Here is a 20,611-nt window from a genome sequence, read left to right as displayed (position 1 = left end):
CCTACAACTCTTTCTGAACTCCTTCCTTTTCCTTGCACCACAAGTCCAGCTGCAGCATTCCTACTTGCCCAGCCCTCTGAGTATCCAGATTGAACCACCTTGGCCAGCTTCCCATCAGCTCCCGCTGGGGGTTTGCAGCAGCCCCTGCCTTGCATCCCACTGCATTCTTGGCTCTGCAGCCAGCCTGGGCCTCCTTGCCTCAGGCAGATCATGTCACTCCTCCACACAGAACCCTCCAGTCTCCCTGTCACACTCGCAGCAGAGGCCAGAGCTCTCGGGGTTGCCAGGCCCGGTGCCGCAGCTGCAGCAGTTACCCCACCTTGAGCACATCAGCCTCCTCACTGCCATCCCCCTACCTGCCCAGAGCTCCGCCCTGCAGTTCCCTCAGCCCAAGCTCACTTCTTGCCAACATCTGCAAGGCTCACCTCTGCTCTTCCTCTCCCCACTTTTCTCCTTTCTTCCTCCCTCCCCCTTCCCTCCCTCCCATCTCTATTTGAATGTCACCTCCATCTGTAGAATGGCTACTCCTGTCACCAGCACTCCTGCCCCTTCCCTCGGCCATGTTTCCCACAGTTCTCGTGCCAAGCACTTGGTGTGATTTTCTCTTTCCTTTCTCATCTGCTTCCCATGCTCTCTGAGGGCAGTTCTCAGCCCTGGCTGTTCTCCAGACACCTTATGTTTCCCTTGCCTGCAGCAGCCTCTCTCTGCCCTGTCTGTGCCATCTCTTCCCTCTATGTCTTCTTGAAATCCACAACTCCCTTGCTCAGAATCCTCTTGGGGCTCCTCAGGGCAGAGGCCAGATTCCGCAGCCTGAGATGGAGAACCGTTGCGGTGGCCCCCACCTAAATCTGCATTGTGCCACCAGTGGGCTATTTGCTGTTCCCTTGGCATTTCCTCCATTCTCTTGCCTCTCAGCTCAATCATTTGCTCTTCTGGAAATGCCTCTCTCTTTTCCCACAGCTTTCTGTGAAAGTGCTGCCTGCTTTCAGGCTTAAATCTCCTTGCAGAGTACGTCTAGGTCTTGTCCTGCTGCCCAGGCCAGCAGCTTCCTGTCCTTTCCCCATGCATCCATGAAGTGTGTGGCTCTGCCCTGCTGTAACATTTGCCACTGACAGGCTAGCACTTGTCATTTACAGTCTCTCCTGCCCTGTTAGACCATGGCCTGAGGACCCCTGCTGGAGTCTTCTGTGCTGCCTCAGTTGTTAGATGGCAAGTGCCTGTAAGAAGTGGCCTTTCCCCTTTAGCCAGATTTGCAGTGACCTACAGTGCACAGAGAGACTGAAAACTCACATCTTCAAGGCCCACGGCAGCCTTGGTGACTGTTGCTATCATTTCACTTTCAGCTTTGATGACCACGACCCAGCTGTGATCCATGAGAATGCATCCCAGCCTGAAGTGCTGGTCCCCATCCGGCTAGACATGGAGATCGATGGCCAGAAGCTGCGAGACGCCTTTACCTGGAACATGAATGGTACGTAGGCAGTTGGGCTCTGCTGGGCCCAGACCTGGCCCCCCGGAGCATTCTGAGCTAATGGTGTCCCCTTTCCTGCCAGCTGCCTGGCAGGCAGATTCTGGGCCTGCCATTCATAGCATCGTGGTATAGTTTTGGAGGGTGTGGACTCTGGGTTCAGTCCCACTTCTGGCGTGGTTTCCTGTGGGCTGGACACTCCTATGGTGAGGTCGGGTGCCTCAAGGGGCCTGGCACGGCAGGCTGTCAGTTCATGTGGCTTGGATGGTGATGCAGATGTTGTGCAGACCCAGCTCAGCTGCCTGGCCCCTCCACACCTCTACTCAGCCCCATCCGCCACTCTCCTCCTCTTTTACAACACCATGTATGCGCTCTCCTGCCTCTGTCCTCACCTGCACCAGTCTTTCCCTTTGGACATCCTCAGCCTAAGTCCGGGGTCAGATGCCATCTCTTCTGGCTCTTCCTGAGCTTCCAAAGTCTGAACGTAACTCTGTGTGCAAATGTGGACAGAAAGGTTAGAAGGATACTTGCTCTAGAGTGTTTAGAGTGCTTGTCCATCTGGGAAGGAGGATTACACGTGTGTTTATTTTCTTCTTTTTTTCCCCCAAATTTGTCAGAATTTTTACAGTGAACATGCGATTTATATTCAGACAAAAAGCGGTGAATCATTTCTAAGTGAATAAAATCATCAGAATCTCACTACGCTAATAATGTGTTCACTTTTGCCTTTTCCCTTCTTGTCACTTCCACGTGCGAACATATTTCACATAGTTGTAATTATAGTGCAAGTATCGTTTTATTTTACTTTTCTTCACTTATCATAAGTATCTTCTTTGATTCTTTGGTCATATAATTGGTGCGGAAGTTTCTGTTGAGTTGAGATGCTTGAGTATGCTAAAACTCCCTCTGCTGTCCATGTTTCCACAGTACATAGCACATTTGCTTACAGCAGTTTTCTCCCAGAGATTTCCTAAGGAAGGAGAGGGTGAGTGGTTGTTGTTGTGTGGCTGCCTTGAGCTTTCTGGAAGGATTAGGCTGCTTCCTTTGGTCATGCCCCAGCATGTGGTATGCCAAGCACATGGTGTACCAAGCACGTGGTGTGCCAGGCCTGAGTCCAAGGATCTCTGCCCAATCCTGAGAACAAAGCCTGCCAACCAAGTGCCTGTCCTCCAGGGCTCACAGGGTAGCTGGTGTTGGGGGTGGGACATCGGTGGTGGGAGACATGGGTGAGGGAGGACACGGGCAAGAAATTCCAAGAGGTTGCCTTGAGTGTAGATGGGGACAGGTGCAGTTCACTGGTGACACCCACAGCATAGGGACAGGACAGCCCACTGATACCAGACCACCAGTGCTCTTCATTGCCTACTACTTTTACCAAGTTCCCTGCTTATCTCAGCTGGTGTGTGTCATTGTTATTTGTTAATTTCTCTATCTCCTCCTCCATTTCAACCCCTTGAGGTCAGGGACCTTGTTAAACACAAAGATAAGAAGGCTAACAGAAAGTTCCTGCCATTTATTTATACCCCTGCCTTGTCCCAGAAGGGATATAAGACTGCTTACATAACAACACTGGGTATAAAAGAATAAAGCAAATGAAAAAGGAGTGGTTAGGAAGAACTGGATAAGGGGGAATATATACCTAGGAGATATAAGAGGAAGCCTGTGCTCTGGTTCATACTCAGATTTCAGTCTGTGTACGTTGCTGGGAGATTAGCAGCAGCCCATGGCTCAGAAGAAGCAGAATCACACCTTTCCCCATGGCCCTCATGAAGAGGACATGGCATAACGTAACGAAGACTAGCATCCATCCGTGAGCTCCGTTGCAAGTTTCACTGGGCTGTTCCTCATAGGAGTCCTCATGTATAAACACACGGAGAACCAAAACAGTGTCGTTCTATGAACTCTTCCTCATCCCTGGGTGGTATTTAGTGTGAGTAAGAGCTGTGATTCTTAACTGATAGTTAGGAGGCCACGTCAAAATTGCTACTGGTTTGCTGTGTTTTCAGCAATCTCCTTAGGGAAACAAGGGAATCCCCTTAGGAAAAGGTTTGGAATCTTCTCTGGCACACAGGCAAAGGGGTGATTAGAGCTCCAAGGGTCTACATTTTAGGGCATGGCTATAAGAGGCAAGTTTTTAAAGATTTTATCCACATGCTCACTTTGGACTCAAGCCCAAATGACAGATTCAGGAAGGTGAATGAACTCCAACAGGATAAGCCCAAAGCAATTCATGCCAAGACACATCATAATTAAACTTCTGAAAACTAAACACAAAGGAAAAATCTTGAGAGTAGCCAGAGAATAATGACACTTTACCTATAGGGGAAAGACAATTAGAATACTAGCAGATTTCTCATCAGAAACCATGGAGAAAATGTTAAAATAAAAACAGAAAGAAAGAAACCATGGAGATTAGAGGAAGTGGCACAATGTTTTTCAAGTACTGAAGAAAAGAACTATTAACCCAGAATTCTACACCCAGTGAAAATATCCTTCAAGAATGAAAGAGAAATCAAGACATTCTCAAATGAAAGAAAACTTATCACCTGCAAACCTAGCCTAAAACAATGCCTAAAAGAAAGGAAATGATAAAAGAAGAAATTTGGAACATCAGGAAGGAAGAACACAATAAGCAAAAATATGGATAAATAAAATAGGCTCTTTTTTCCTCTTGAGTTTTCCAAATTATGTTTTACAGTTGAAGCAAAAATTATAACACTGTTTGTGGTTTTGAAAGTATTTAGAGGAGATACTTGAGACAATTATAAATGGGGGAGGATAAAGAGACAGTGAAGTAAGGTATATACGCCTCAGTTGAACTGATAAAAGAAGTCAGTACACTGGTTAGCTATGTATATCTAATGTAACAGAGAACAATTGAAAAATGCTATATAAAGAGATACACTCAAAAACACTATAGAAAAATCAAAATGGAATTCAAAAAAATGTTCAAGTAGCCCATGGGAAGATAAGAAACAAAAACAAAAAAACAAATGAAAAACAGGAAAAAAACAGAAAACAAAAATAAAATGGTGTACTGAAGCCTTAACATGTCAGTAATTACCAGTTAAAAGACAGAGATTGGCAGAGGAGCTTAAAAATATGACCCAACCCTACATTCTCTATAATAAACTCTTTTCAAATATAATGATACAAGGGCTTGAAAGTAAGAAGATGGAAAAAAATATATCATGCAAACATTAGTCAAAAGAAAGCAGGTATGGCAATATTAGTATTAGTTAAAACAGACTTCATGGCAAAGAAAATTACCAAAGTCAGAGAAGAAGATTAATGATAAAAGGGTCAATCCACCGAGAAAACATAGTAATCCTAAATATGTATGCACCAAACAACAAAGCTGGAAAATATGTGAACAAAAGCAGAACTGAAAGGAAAAATAGACAATCCACAATTATTTTAGAGTCTTCAATATCCCTCTCTCAATAACTGATAGAACTACTAGACAGAAAGTCAGCAAGGTGATATAAGAGCTTAACAATATTAACCAACAGCATCTGATTGGCATTTAGAGAACACCCAACACAGCTGAATACACATTCTTTTCAAGTGCATGTGGAACATATACCATAAAACAAACCTCAGTAAACTTAAAAGAATTAAAATTATGCAAAATGTGTTCTCCAACCACAGTGGATTCAAATACTTGTGAACTAAACAACACACTTGTAAAAAATTCATAGCTCAAAAAGGAAGTCTAAAGGAAAAATTAAAAATATACATGGACCTGAATGAAAATGAAAATACAACATATCAGAATGTGGGGGATACAAGGGCCGGCCTGTGGCTCACTTGGGAGAGTGTGGCGCTGATAACACTAAGGCCACGGGTTCAGATCCCTATATAGGGATGGCCAGTTAGCTCACTTGGGAGAGCATGGTGCTGACAACACCAACTCAAGGGTTGAGATCCCCTTACTGGTCATCTTTATTAAAAAAAAAAATTGGGGGGATACAGCTCAAATAGCGCTGTGAGGATAATTTATAGCACTGATGCATATATTAGAAAACAGGAAAAGTCTCATCAGTAATCTAAGCTCTCACCTCAAAAACCATGAAAAAGAGCAAAATGAAACCAAAGCAAGCAGAAGGAAGGGCATAATAAAGAGAAGAACAGAAATCAGTGAAATTTAAAACAGAAAAACAATAGAGAAAATTAATGAAACATAGCTGGTACTTTGAAAAGATCAATAAAATTGACAAACCTTTAGCAAGACTGCCCCCCCCAAAAAAGAAATATAAATTACTAATACCAAGAATGAAACGGGATTATCACTGCAGACCCTGTAGATATCAAAAGGAAGGGAATATGTACTACAAACAACTCTACACACATAACTTCGATTCCTAACACAGAAAGGACCAATTCCTTGTGATATACAAACTATCACAACTCACCCAGTATCAAATAGATAATTTATATTGTCCTATAACTGTTAAAGAAATAGAATTTGTAATTTTAAAGCTCCCAAGAAAGAAATCTCCAGTCCCAGATGGTTTCACTAGAGAATTCTACCAAATGTTTAAAGAATTAACACTAATTCTATGCAATCTCTTTCAGAAAATAGAAGAGGAGGTAACATTCCCCAATTCATTTTTTAAAGCTAGTATTACCCTGATACCAAAACTAAAGACAGTACCAAACAAAAGAAAAATTCAGACCAATGTCCCTCATGAGTATATATGTAAAAATCCTTAACAAAATATTGGCAAATGGAATTCAGCAAGATATAAAAAATATTGTACACCATGTCCACATGAGGTTTATTCCAGGGATGTAAGGCTGGCTCAGTATTTGAAAATCAATCAATGTAATCTACCATATCGATATACTAAAGAAGAAAAATCACATCATATCAATTGATGCAGAAAAGTCATCTGATAAAATTTCACCTATTTATGATTTTAAAACTCTCAGAAAAATAGGAATAGAGGGAAACATCCTCAATTTGATAAAGAGCATCTACCAAAAATACCTGTAGCTAACATCATATTTAATGATGAAAGTCTGAATGCTTTTTCCATAAGACAGAAAACAAGGCAAGGATGTTTGCTGCCACCACACTTACTCAACATAGTGCTGGAAGTTCTAGCCAGTGCAGTAAGGCAAGAAAAGAAAAGATATACAGATCAGAAAGGAAAAAATAAAGCTGTCCCTGTTTGCAGATGACATGATTGTCTGTGTAGAAAATCCAAAGGGACATACAAAAAGGTTATAGGATACAAGATAAACATGCCAAAGTTGATCGTATTTCTATATGCTATCAATGAACACATGGACACAGAAATTGAAAATATATTACCATTTACAGTCACTCATTAAAAAAGGAGTTCTTATGTGTAGATCTAACAAAACATGTAAAGGACTTGTATGCCAAACACCACAAAAGCTGGTGAAAGTAATTAAAGATCTAAGTAAATGGAAAGACATACCTGTTCATGGACTAGAATACTCAAGATGTAAATTCTCCCTAAATTGATGTACAAGTTTAATGTAATTCCTATGAAAATCTTAAAATTTTTTGTAGGTAGACAAAATTATTCCAAAATTTGTAGGGAAAGACAAAGGAACTAAAATAGCTAAAGCAATTTTGAAAAAGAAGAATAAAGTGGGAGGAATCAGTCTACCCGATCTTAAGGCTTACTATATAGCCACCATATTCAAGACTATGTAATATTTGTGGAGGGATAGACACAGATCAGTGGAACTGAGTTGAGAATTCAGAAACAGACCCACACAAATGTGCCTACTGATTTTTGACAAAGGTGTAAATGCAGTTCAGTGGAGGAAAGAAAACTCTTTTCAACAAAATGGTGCTGGAGCAAATGGACATCTGTAGAAAAATAAATGAACCTTGACCTAAACCTCATGCCTTATACAAAAATTAAACTTGAAGTGGATCACAGACTTAAATATGAAACATACAACTATAAAACTTTTGAAAAAAACATAGGAGAAAATCTTTGGGATCAAGGGCTAAGCAAAGAGTTCTTAGGCACCAAAAACACAATTCATAATAAGAAATATTGAAAAATTGGACTTCATCAAAATTAAAAACTTTGTTCTGCAAAAGACCCCGTTAAAAGGGTGAAAAGGCAAGCCGCAGAGAGAGAAAATATTTGGAAACCATGTAATTTAGAGTATATAAAGAACTTTGTAAACTCAACAGTAAGAAGGCAAATGATCCAATTAGAACATGGGCAAAAGACATGAAGCGACATTTCACTGAAGAAGATATACAGATGGCAAATAAGCATTGAAAAGAAGTCCCACATTATTAGCCATTAGGGAAAAGCAAATTAAAACCACACTATTATTCCACACCTATAAAAAGTAGTGACAACACCAAATGCTGGCGAGAATGAGGGGGACTAGGTCTGTCATTGCTAGTGGGAATGTAGAAAGGCTCAGCTGCTCTGCAAAATGGTTTGGCACTTTCTTTTAAAAGCTAAATATGCAACTACCATACAAGCCAGCAGTTGCACTCCTGGGCATTTATCCCAGAAAAATGAAGACTCATGTTTACACAAAAGCCTACACATGGATGTTTGTAGCAGCTTTCTTCATAATAGCCAGCAACTGAAAACAACCTAGATGTTCATCAGTGGGGGAATAATTAAACAAAATGTGGTCCCTCCATACCATGGAATGCTACTTGGCAATAAAAAGGAAGTGACAACCTGGATGAATTTTTGGAGAATTTTGGTGAGTGAAAAAAGCTAATCCCCCAAAGTTACATACTGTATGATTTCATTTATATAACATTCTTGAAATGATAAAATTATAGAAATGGAGATTAGCGGTCACTAGGGAGTAGGCTGGGGGGAAGCCATTGTGGCTATAAAAGGGCAGCACGAGGGTCCTGGGATGATGGAAATCCCCTGTATCTTGAATATATCAGGCTCCCTGATGTGAGATTATACTCTTGTTTTGTAAGATGCTACCATTGGGGGAAACTGGCAGTGTACGTGGAATCTCTCTACGTTATTCTTACACTGCATATGAATCAACAATGACCTCAGAATAAAAAGTTTAATTTACAGAAATGCTCTGGGCAGTGTACTCATTGGGTGCTTAGCTTGAACGCTTTAGGTTCCTTACACAGTCTCCAAAATAAACTGTAGTGACTTGCTGGATGAGCTGTTATTCATAGGCTGTCATGCCTCTGTGTGCTGCTGCTAGCAGAGCTGGTCTCTAGCCCCTCTTTTCGGCAGGTTAGGAAATTGTGGAGCTGTTTTCTGTTGTTCTTGATGATGAAATATGTCATGTGCTCATGAAGGAATTCTTTCTTGGCTTTCTCTTGTCTGTGGCTCATCTTGGGTTATGAGAGCCGGAAAGAGCATCGAGTAAACATTTGAGTGGGATCTTGCTGTAGTCTGGCTGGTCTCAGATGGTCCCTGCAAGCTCATGCTTGGTGCAGTTACGTTTCCAGGACCTGTGATCTATAGGGACTTCCACGCTTGTCACCTTGTTGAGGTGCTACTACTGCTGCAGTCACAGACCCAAAGTCTCTGTGGCTTTGCACAGTGTGTCTCACTCACATGAGGCCTGGGGTGGGGCTGGGCTCTGAGTTGTCACGGGTGACACCAGCTCAGCACAGAGTGGAGGAGAGGGTGGAGTCAGCACATCAGCTCTGAAGTGCCTTTGTTTCACTTATCCCGAATGTTTTGTTGGTTAGAATAATCATATGCTCCCACCCAGCCATGATGGTGTCACGCAGCATGGAGAGGACCTGGTATGGGGAGCACTTAGAACCTGCCCAGAAGCAGGGTGCTTGTCATATTCTTCTTCCCACTCCCAATGTCCAGGAGGGCCACCCTCAATTCTCCAGTCATCCTCATCTGCATCTGGGGAGGTTTGGCCAAGGACCAAGGGGTGGGGGTGGCCAGGCCTGGCAAGGTGAGATGAGGCCCTGCAGTCTGTCCTCAATCTGTTCCCTCTCTCTCGATTTCAGAGAAGCTGATGACCCCTGAGATGTTTTCTGAAATCCTCTGTGATGACCTGGATTTGAACCCGCTGACATTTGTGCCAGCCATCGCCTCCGCCATCAGACAGCAGATTGAGTCCTACCCCACGGACAGCATCCTAGAGGACCAATCAGACCAGCGTGTCATCATCAAGGTGGGTGGCTCCTTGCCCTGTACCAGGGCCTTCCTTACTCTCAGCCAGGGGGTTGAGGGGCACAGAGAGAACACCAAGGCCTTGGCAGGAGCCTGTCTTTGGATTCCATGCTGTGGGTTGGAGCTTCTGGAACACTGTCTTTGAGTCAGCACAGTTCAGTGGCATTAAGTACATTCACATTGTGGTACAGCCATCACCACTGTTCATCTCCAGAAATTTTATTATCATGTAAAATTGAAACTGTACCCATTAAATGTTAACACTCCATCCTCCACTTCCCCCAGCCCCATAAAACCACCATTCTACTTTCTCTCTCAATAAATTTGACTATTCTAGTTACCTAACATAAGTGGAATTATATATAATAGTTGTCCCTCAGTATTGGAGGATTGGTTCTAGGACCTTATGCAGATACAGAAATCCACAGATGCTCAAGTCCTTGATATAAAATGGAGTAGTATTTGCATATAACCTATGCATGTCCTTTTATATAACTTAAATTGTCTCACATTTCTGACACCAGAAAATAAACGAATCGTCTCTAGGTTACTTGTAATACCTAATAAAATATACATAGTTGTTATACTGTATTTTTTAAGTATCATTTTTTTATTGTTATATTATTAATTTTTTTTGGTGGCTGGCCAGTACAGGGATCCAAACCCTTTGACCTTGGTGTTATAACACCATGCTCTAGCCAACTTAGCCAACCAGCCAGCCATGTTATATTTTTTATTGGGATTTTTTCTGAAGATTTTTGATATATGGTCAGTCAAATCCACTGATGCAGAACCTGGGGATATGGAGGGTTGACTGTGGTTGGCCTTTTGTGATAGGCTTAGTTCACTTAGCATAATGTCTTCAAGGATTATTCATGTTATGTCATGTCAGAATTTTATTCCTTTTTAAAGCTAAATAATATTTCATTATATGGATGTATCAGATTTTGTTTAGCCATTCATCCATCAGTGGACACCTGGGTTGTTTCCACATTTTCGCTGTTGTGAATAATGCTGCTATGAACATGAGTGTACAAATATCTGTTCAAGTTCCTGCTTTCAGTTCTTTGGGGTATATACCCAGAAGTGGAATTGCTGGATCATATGGTAATTCTGGTTTTACTATTTTCAGGAACTGCCAAACTGTTTTTCCCACAACGGCTGTACCATCTTACATTCCCACCAACAATGCATAAGGGTTTCAGTTTCTCCATTTCCTGTCAACACTCATTATTTTCTATTTTGTTGATAATAGCTAGTCTAATGTGTGTGAAATAGTATCTCATGATTTTGATTTGCATTTTCCTAATTGATAAATGATGTTGAATGTCTGTTTATGAGCTTATTGCCCATTCATATATCTCTTTGGAAAAATGTCTGTTCAAAATCCTTTGCCTGTTTTTGAATTGGGCCTTTTGTGTTGCTGTTGTTGAGGTTTACCAGTTCTCTATTCTGGATATCAGTCTCTTATCAGGTATGTGATTTGCAAATATTCTCTTCCATTCTGTGAGCTGCCTTTTTACTCTGTTGATAGGGTCCTTTTGGTGCACAAAATTTTAAAATTTTGATGATATCCAATTTGTTTATTTTTCCATTTGTTGTTACCTGTGCCTTTGGTGTCATCTAAGAATCATTGCTGAATTCAGTGTCATGAAGCTTTTCTCCTATGTTTTCTTCTAAGAGTTTTATAGTTTTAGGTCTCATAGTTATGTCTTTCATCCATTTTGAGTTAATTTTAATATATAGTGTTAGGTAACGATCCAACTTTATTTTTTGCATGTGAATATTGAGTTTTCTCAGCAACATGTGTTGAAAAGACTGTCCTTCCTCCATTGAGTGGTCTTGGCACCCTTGTCAAAAATTATTTGACCATAGATGCAAGAGTTTATTTCTGATCTCTCTATTCCATTGGTCTTTATGTCTGTCTTTATGCCAGTACCACACTGTTTTGATTACTGAAGCTTTGTAGGAAGTTTTGAAATCAGGAAGTGTGAGATCCCCAACTTTGTTCTTTTTTTCCCAAGATTGTTTTGGCTATTTTGGGTTTCTTGAAATTCCACATGAATTTTAGGATAGATTTTTGTATTTCTGCAAAATATATTATTGAGATTTTGATGGGCATTGCAATGAATCTGTAGATGACTTTTGTTAGTATTGACATCTTAACAATATTGAGTTTTCCAATTCATGAACATGGGTTGTCTTTCCTTTTATTTATGCCTTCTTTAATTTCTTTCAGCAGTGTTCTGTAGTTTTCATTGTACAAGTCTTTTGTCTCCTTGTTTAATTCCTATGTATTTTATTCTTTTTGATGCTATTTAAATGCAGTTATTTTCTTTAGTTTCTTTTTAGATTGTTCATTGTTGCTATATAGAAGTGCAACTGCTTTATGTGTGTCAATTTTGTATCCTGTTACTTTGCTGAATTTGTTTATTTTTATTTATTTATTTATATTTTATTTTATTTTATTTTTTCTTTGGTGGCTGGCCAGTACAGGGATCAAACCCTGAACCTTGGTGTTATCAGCACCACACTAACCAGCTGAGCTTACCAGCCAGCCTACTATTTAATACTTTTATTTTGAGAGAGATGTAAATTTGTTTTCCTTAACCCTTTGTTTCCTTTGTTTCAGTTTCACATCATGATCAGCTAGCAGAAAAAGGGCATGATTGAGAAAGAAGAGGACATTGTGGGAGAGAAATTGAGGGGGGATGGGGTGCAGTAGCAGGTGCCTTGCCTGTGTCCCTGGGCACAGCCTATTGGCTCTGGAGGACAGCCCTGAGGGCTCTGGTCTGTGCCAAGTCTTTGTCCGGTAACCATGGTGAGGATTAGGCCATATGGGTTAACCCACCCAACCACGTTTTCTAATGATTGGGGTCAGCCACATTGCAGGATCCTTCCTGAGTCTGACCAACCAGCTTCCCTTTTTTCTCAGATATCAAGTACCAGTTTTTAGTTTTGGGGTTTTTGTTGTTGTTGTTGTCATAATGGGGTTTGTGCGGTACCTACCCAGAAAGTTGTCAGGCAGCTATAAATCCTCCTGGGGCTGTCACCTACTTCATGGAAAAGAGGCTTTCTTGGTGACCCACCAACTCATCTGTACTCACCACCAATGTCAGCTGGTAGGCTGTTGGGAGAACGTCTTCAGGTCGGGTTTCCTGCCCTGCTCCCTGGGATTGGACCAGGTGCCACATGGTGGGCATAGCCGGCCCAGGGAAGCCTGCTATGTTGGACAGTGCTGTATTTATCAGGCCACCCCCAGACAGCTCCCTCCTGCCCTCCCCCTCCAGGGGAGGTCTCAGCAGGGCAGCTAGAGTGTCTCTCCTCTGCTCAAACACTCCAGAAGCTGCCCAGATCCTTCTGTGGAAACCGAACCTTCTGACAGCCTCAGGGCCCTACTCAGCCCTCGTCCCCGCCCCTCGCTGCCCTCATCTCCTCCCCTTCTCCCCTTACTGGGCCAGGCCAGTACCAGGCCTCACCTCCTGAGCTCTTTGCTGTGTCCCCTGCCTGGGATGCTCTTCCTCAGGGGGCCTTATGCCTCCCTTCTAGGCTCACTGAGTTCTCCCTAAAGGCCAGTTTTCCTGGCATGTCTTCTGCCTACTGAGGCCAGCCTCAACTTTCTACCCTTTCCTTGTCTCTACCACTAGTACTCAGCACTGTTTGAATGTATGTCTCCCTTTGGCAGGCAGGCAATCTGTACTTTTGAATAAATGAATGCATTAATGACCAATGGCAGGGGATAGGCAGCACCATGCAAGAGCCTGGGGCAGGGCTGGCTGCTGGCTGTGAACTGAGCACCCGTGGTCATGTCAGGTCCTGTTGGGTCCTGTGTGTTGTTTCCATGGGTTGCCAGCTGCCGCACACTCTTTCCAGACCTGATGCCCACATGGTTTGCTCGGCACTTGATTTCATTATGCATACGTGCATTGATTGCCTGGTCTGGCTGCAGCATGGAGACAGGGAAGGACTCGGGGGTTGGGCTGCAGCCCACACCACCCAGCTGTGTGCTACGTGTGGAATGCTGCAGCTCCGTACCTGGCTTCCTCCCTCTGCTTGCTAGTGCTGTCGTGAGGATTCACTCATTCCCAAAGCAAGTGCTGTTGAGACCGTGCCTGGCATTCCTGGTTCTCAGGGGATGACAGAGAGGCAGAAAAAAGGTAGACAAATGATTAAGACCACCTTAGAGAGACCTAAGTGCTGCAAAGAAAGTAGAGGAGGAGGGTATGGAAAGGGGCTGGTGGGGAGGGGAGGGCTTGGGAGCTGGTGCTTAGCTGAGGCCAGAATGCTGAGAAGAAGCTGGTTCTGCCCAGGTGAGGGGAACATTCTAGTGAGCAGAAAGTGGTGCACAGGGCCCAGAGGCTCAGGGCTCCATGAACATGGTCAGGGGTTGGGGTTCCCTCATTTCTCGCAAGGGAGGCAGAAGTCCCCAAGGTGGCTGGGCTGGGCTGTTCCCCCAGGGCTAGGCTCCAAGAACAATGGCCAGTTCACCATGCATCTGCCCACCTTCATCCTCGTCTTAAAGCTGAGAGGCAGGAGCATGACTGGGCAGGTGCATGTGGCTTGCTCAACCAGCAGAACACTGGACAACAGTGAGGGATAGTCCCAGCCCCACACCACAGTGGGAGGAGTCTTGCAGACTTGATGCCTAGGGAACAAAGCTAGGCCCCAAAGGCTCCATCCTGTGTGATTCCATGACATCCAGTTTCAGAACAGGCGCAACTAAGCTGGGATGAGGAGCCAGGATGGTGGCTCCCCAGGAGAAGGCCAAGGTGGGAGCTCCCGGGTGCAAGCCATGTTGTCTGTCTTGGTGCTGATTACTAGTGTCCATTTGTGAAAACCCCCCAGCTGCATGCCCGGGGCCTGGGCCGTCTCTGGCTGCATGTCATACGTCAGCAGGGTGTCTGCTGGGGGAGGAGGGACATGGGAGGAGTTGGCCTAGCACCTCTGCTCTCCTGCCAGGCTTGCCCGTCACCTCGCCTGGTTGGTACAAGGGACAAACTCTGTAAAGAAAGTAAGGGCATAGATGTTGGCTTAAGATGGAGGCTCAGGGACAGTTTATGATGAGTGACACTTGAGCCAAGCCCTGCCTGGCCTTTGTAGTTATATAAAGATTGAGAGCAGCAGGGTTCAAAAGACAGAAAAGAGGGCACCAGCCACTGTGGGGAGAGAGAGGGACAGGAATAGAGGTGAGGTGGGACTTCGGTGCCCCCAGGGGCCACTTCAGGGCCTCCCAAAGGATGACTGTGCTGGGTCCTGAGCCAGAGCCCCTTGGGGCAGCCTGGGAGGCTTGTGGGGACAGCTCCGTTTAGCAGGTGAGGAAGTGGAAAGACAAGGGCCTGCCCTGGTTCTAAGCAAGGTCCACCCCAGGCCTGGTGGCTCCAGAGCATCCGTCCCCACCTTCTCGTGGCCTCCCTGGGCTGGGGCGGTCCTGACTTCTTCTAACTTGTGTTCTTTGGTTCTTGCTCCAGCTGAACATCCATGTGGGAAACATTTCCCTGGTGGACCAGTTTGAGTGGGACATGTCAGAGAAGGAGAACTCACCGGAGAAGTTTGCCCTGAAGCTGTGCTCAGAGCTGGGGTTGGGTGGGGAGTTTGTCACCACCATCGCATACAGCATCCGGGGACAGCTGAGCTGGCATCAGAAGACCTATGCCTTCAGGTAGGATCACATATAGATCTCTCCCATCCTCTTTCCTCTGCAAAACCATTTTGGGAAAGACACTTCTCTGTGTGAGTGGTGATGCCTTCGCAATGTTCTTGGGCTCTGATCTGGCCATGGTAAGTTTGTTTGCTCTGTCCCCTTCCTGCTTGGTGCATCTCTGTAGGGCTCCCCTGGTGTGTCACAGACGGGGCTGGAGTTAAAAAGGCAGCTATCAGAAGCACTTAGCAGGGGGCCTGGCAAAAGGAGTTCCATCAGTGTGAATCTGAAGTCCCCAAGTGCCAGCTGCAACCTTGAGGACCTCCACCCTCATGCACATGGCATCCTCTCCCTGGCTGTCACACCCTGCATCCTCTCTGTGCTCTTGTCCAGACTCTTGGTTCTTCCTCTGTTGGACTGGCATTCTTTGTGAACGAGGGCCCTCTCCGGCTCACAGGGTCAGGAAGGTGTAGCAGCTCCTCCGTACTGTGGTGTCTCTGCTGCCCTTCAGTCAGAGAACATTTGGTGAGTCCCATGCTGGCCTGAGCTCCACACTGGTACTATGGAAGAGGAAGAGACAGGCCACCCTGATACCTTCCTGCAGCATTCAGGCTGCCTGAGAAGGTGGAAGGGTGAACAGAACATTATGGTCCAGGGTCCTCTGTGCTGGGAGTGGGGGTGGACCAGAGGGAGCTCGTTCCTGGCAGGAGGTAGGAGCTCAACCAGCTTTTTTTTTTTTTTTTTTGTGACCAGTAAGGGGATCAGAACCCTTGGCTTGGTGTTGCCCGCATCGTGCTCAGCCAGTGAGCGTACCGGCCATCCCTATATAGGATCCGAATCCGCAGCCTCGGCGCTCCCAGCGCCGCACTCTCCTGAGTGAGCCATGGGCCAGCCTTCAACCATTTTTAATGAGGGTTGGAGCTCGCCCGCCTTGTCAGCAGTGGAGGAACAGGAAGCCCCATAGTTTATAACCCTGTCCTCTGAGCGCCTTTTCTGTGTCGGGATGATGTGCAGGGCAGGGGTGTCACTGAGTATCCCTACATAAAAACAGGATGCTAGGATTTATTCTGCTCATGAGACTGTCATCATCCACATTTGCACTTTTCACTGAGAGACAACAGCTTAAAATGCTACATATAAGAGAAGCAAGTACAAAAGTCTTTTTACAAAGACAGAATAGTTAGTGGAGCTCATTAGTAGGTTTGTGTCTCAGCTTGTTTTCCCAGACATCCCAAGAGACAGCTTTCTTATGGCTTCCTGTAAATCTGAGCAAGAGAGAAGGAATGAGGCACACCCACATGGTGCAAAGCCCCTGGCCTGGGAAGTGGTTGAGCCCCTCAGGGCCCAAATACCTTCTGTGCTGAGAGGACATTCATCACCTACTGTGACCTCTCCAGCAGCTCTGCCGCCCAAGTGGTTCTGCTTCATCGATGGGGTCAGCCCAGACAGTAGGCTCCTGCAGGTTGGGAGCTGGGTCTGGTTGACACCTCCCCGTGTTATCTGTTCACCCTGCACATAGCCAAAGCCAATGGGCCCAAGAGCCAGGCTAGGGTGGCCTTGTGCCCTGGAGTCTACTCTTTGAGGTCCTGTGAAGCAGTGACATTGCACAGGTCCTGGGAGTGACATCAACACACCTCCCCCACACGCCAATTGAGTCAGAACCCTGGTTCTGGACTCACAGGTGTAGGTGGCAGACTTGCTGCTGCTGGCAGCCGCACACTAAAGGTGGTGACATTTGCCTAGCTCTGTGGTTGCTGCCAGTGCCATAGTCAGGGCTCAGGAGTTGAAGCCCCCCAGGGCCACCTGGCATCTTTTTTCTTGGCCATCAGCACAGGGCAACATCCCTGCTGCTCTGACTCCTGGGTGACCGAAGCCATCAAATTCCTTGCCAAGTTCCAGGCTGTCTGCAGTTCACAGTGGCTCCAGTGCACACCCCCTTGGGAGCCTCTGGTGGTGGTAGGTCAGTACTCACAGATGGATCTCTCCTTTATCTCAGCGTCCACCTAATGAATTCCAGTTGTGTGGACTGGGAATGTCACAGACCCCCCCACCCCACTGTGGTCTACGGTGCTGACTGTGCAGGTTTCAGATCTTTGGGATTAAAGGCAAGACCACCCCGCTAGGGACAGGGGCAAGCACACATCTCCTACATGGTGGCCTGCCTGGGGGGCTGGGAGGCATCTGGAGCATCTCTTTTGGCATCAGGAGGGCTACTTGTGTTTTCCTAGCCGACCAGGCCTCTTGAACTCTTCACGCAGGGCCTGGCCTATTCTTTGTGCACAGCCAGGATACACCTCACACTGGAAAAGAGCTGGTAAGGACAGGACAAGGACCTTAGGGTCAGGAGCTGGCTTGACTCAGACTTCACTGTCCAGGGGACAGAACTGTGGCCCGCTGTGGCAAGATAGGGTGCTGGAACTTGTGTCCCCTGACCCTAACCCACTTTCCTCCCACTGCACTGCCCCTCCTTACAGGAGCTGAGAAGGCAGGACCTCTTAACTCTTCCCCCAAGGAGACCAATGTCAGCCCTGTCCTGCCCTTTAGGCCCTGCCTGGTGGAAGGAGAAGGAGCTGCTGAGTCCCCAGGGCCAGGGGCTGCTCTCAGCCCACAGAGAGCTGGACCAGGAACCCTAGGAACTGCTAAATCATGTGCCTCCTTAAAAACGGTTTTAAATTCTGGGCCTCTGTTGCCACAAGTTGGAAGGACTCTGAATTCCTGAGAGCCAGTCCTAATCCATCTCCCACCAGCCTGAGCCCAGTGCCTGGCTGCCATGCCCTCCTCAGCGATGGGGGCATTGTCTGGTGTCCACAGTGCAGTGGGACAAGCTGGTCACAAGATGTGCATGAGCAAGGCCACAATGCCCACAAGTCAGGGGAACCAGGGCAGAGGTGGGCCACTCCTTCAGCAGTGGAACGAGCAGGTCTGATGTGGGCAGAGGCAGGAAGCATGGGGGAACAGGAGCGTGTGACAAACTAGTCAGGGACCCTAGGCTTCTAAAGAAGAGAATGGACCAGAGCGACTGGGGGAGGGGGCTGGGCTGGGCAGAGCATGTGACCCATGGCTTACTACTTCTGAGGAGAGTTGCATTCTGCAAAGTCACTGGTACCTCTTCTGGGCCAGCCCCGGGCCCCAGGCCAGGTACCAGAGGAGACAACACCTGTGTGGCAGAGGAGATAGACACATGCACATGGCCACCGATGTGCCATGACCACAGAAAGCACCAGAGGCAGCAGGCATGAAGAAGGGCAGCTGGGAGTGGGTGGGGGTGGCTAGAACCTGGGGTGAGGATGGCCAGGGCAGGGTGTTGGCGTCGGGGCACTGGGGTGGGAAAGAGGAGGTAGGGACCAGGGCAGGAGCTCAGAGAAGGCAGGCAGGCGCAACCCACTTCCAGACTGCCTGTGGATTGGGCACTGGGTGTCCTACCCTCTGGCGCTCCTCACACCAGCAGCCCTGCCAGGAGTATGTGCTGGGTGGGGCATATGTGGACTAAGGGTCACAGAGCTTGGCAGCTGGGCCTGAGTGAGAGACAGAGAAACAGTGACACTGGCACAACATCAGGAATTAGGTTGGGGAACACCAGGACACTTAGGATTGGTTGAGTGTAAGCCACAGAGGTTACTCCTGAAGCTGTGCCCTCCAGCTCTGGCCTGATGTTGGATTTTATTTGTTTTTATAACAGCTTTATTGAGATATAATTCCCATATCATACAATTCACTCATTTAAAATATACAGTTCAGTGGTTATTAGTGCGTTCACAGAGATGTGAAACCATCACCACATTCAATTTTAGAACATTTTCATCACCCCAAAAGGAAGCTCCACACCCCCATTCCCAAGACTCGTAGCCCTAGACAATCACTACCTACCTTCTACATAAATCTACGTCTGTAGATTTGACTCTTTTTTTTTTTTCCTCCTAAAGATGACCAGTAAGGGGATCTTAACCCTTGACTTGGTGTTGTCAGCACCACGCTCTCCCAAGTGAGCCACGGGCCAGCCTAGATTTGCCTCTTCTGGATACTTAATGTAAACAGAATCATCTAGAATGTGGTCTTTTATGACTGGCTTTGTTAGTATGTTTTCAAGGATCATCCATGTTGTAGCATGTATCAGAACTTCATTCTCTTTTTTTTTTTTTTTTGTCCTTTTCGTGACCGGCACTCAGCCAGTTAGCGCACCGGCCAGTCCTATATAGGATCCGAACCCGCGGCGGGAGCGTCGCTGCGCTCCCAGTGCTGCACTCTCCCGAGTGCGCCACGGGCTCGGCCCTCATACTTTTTTATGGCTGAATAATATTCCATTGCATGGATATAGCACATTTTCTTTATCCATTCATTAGTTGCTTGACTCAGGTATTTTCCACTTTTTGGCTGTTGTGAATAATGGTGCTAAGAATATTCGTGTACAGGTTGTTGTTTGAACACCTGTTTGCAGTTCTCTCATATATACACCTAGGAGTGGAATTGCTGGATCATGTGGTAACATTACGTTTACGTTTTGAATAATTACCAGACTGTTTTCCAAAGTGGCTGTACCGTTTTACATTCCCACCGGAAGTGTGAATTTCCAGTCTCTCTAGGTCCTCACCAGCCCTTGCTTTTGTGTCTTTTTGATCACAGCCATCCTAGTGGGTGTGAAGTAACTGTGCTTTTGATTTGTGGTTTTGATTTGCGTTTCCCAAATGACTAATGATATTGAACATCTTTTCTTGTATATTTCTTCTCTCATTTGTGTATCTTTGGAGAAATGTCTATTTGAGTCCTTTGCCTGTTTTTTACTTGGGTTGTCTTTTTATTATTGAGTTACATAGAGTTATTTTATATTTCCTTGATAGAAGTCTCTTATCAGATGTATGATTTGCAGATATTTTCTCCCATTTTGTAGATTGCTTTTTCACTTTCTCAATAGTGTCCTTTGAAGCAGAAAAGTTTTTATTTTGATGTAGTCCAATTTACCTGTTTTTTAGTTTGTCGCTCCTTTCGGTGTCCTGTCTAAGAATCTACTGACTAATCCAGAGTCATGTTGTCCCAGCACCACATTGAAAAGACTGCTCTTTCCCCATTGAGTGGACCTGGCATGCTTGTCGAAAATCAGTTGATCCTGGGGGTCTGGGAGGCTTTGATTGCAAACATAATGGTGACATCAAGTTTTGTTTGTCGTCTCCTCCCAGTTGAGTGGCCCTGGGAGGTCTTTTTCCTTTGAAGTCTCTCTTCTCTCATTGCTGCAGTAGGGATAATATATGCTGCTCAGCTTGCCTGTTACATCACATGAGGTCATGAAAGTGAGATCACATTGGAAATAAACCTGAAGATACTCCACAAACATCATTCTGGGCTTCCTGTCACCTCAGATGCAGGCCTCCCCTG

General features: G+C 45.6%; 1 protein-coding gene across 2 annotated transcripts in view; it reads left to right on the top strand.

Moving 5' to 3' along the window:
- The window catches only part of SMARCB1 (SWI/SNF related, matrix associated, actin dependent regulator of chromatin, subfamily b, member 1), a 34,157-nt gene that overhangs the window by 10,321 nt on the left and 3,225 nt on the right, over nt 1-20,611 (top strand). For both annotated transcript variants that reach the window (XM_063087162.1, XM_063087161.1), the window contains exons 5-7: nt 1,344-1,471; nt 9,441-9,607; nt 15,075-15,265. In XM_063087162.1, coding sequence (XP_062943232.1) covers nt 1,344-1,471; nt 9,441-9,607; nt 15,075-15,265 — 486 coding nt within the window. The remainder of the gene's footprint in view (nt 1-1,343; nt 1,472-9,440; nt 9,608-15,074; nt 15,266-20,611) is intronic.

The sequence above is a fragment of the Cynocephalus volans genome, chromosome 2, assembly GCF_027409185.1.
Source record: "Cynocephalus volans isolate mCynVol1 chromosome 2, mCynVol1.pri, whole genome shotgun sequence".
Taxonomy (NCBI): domain Eukaryota; kingdom Metazoa; phylum Chordata; class Mammalia; order Dermoptera; family Cynocephalidae; genus Cynocephalus; species Cynocephalus volans.
The sequence above is the reverse complement of the archived record's forward strand: the minus strand, read 5'-3'. Positions and strand labels throughout refer to the sequence as shown.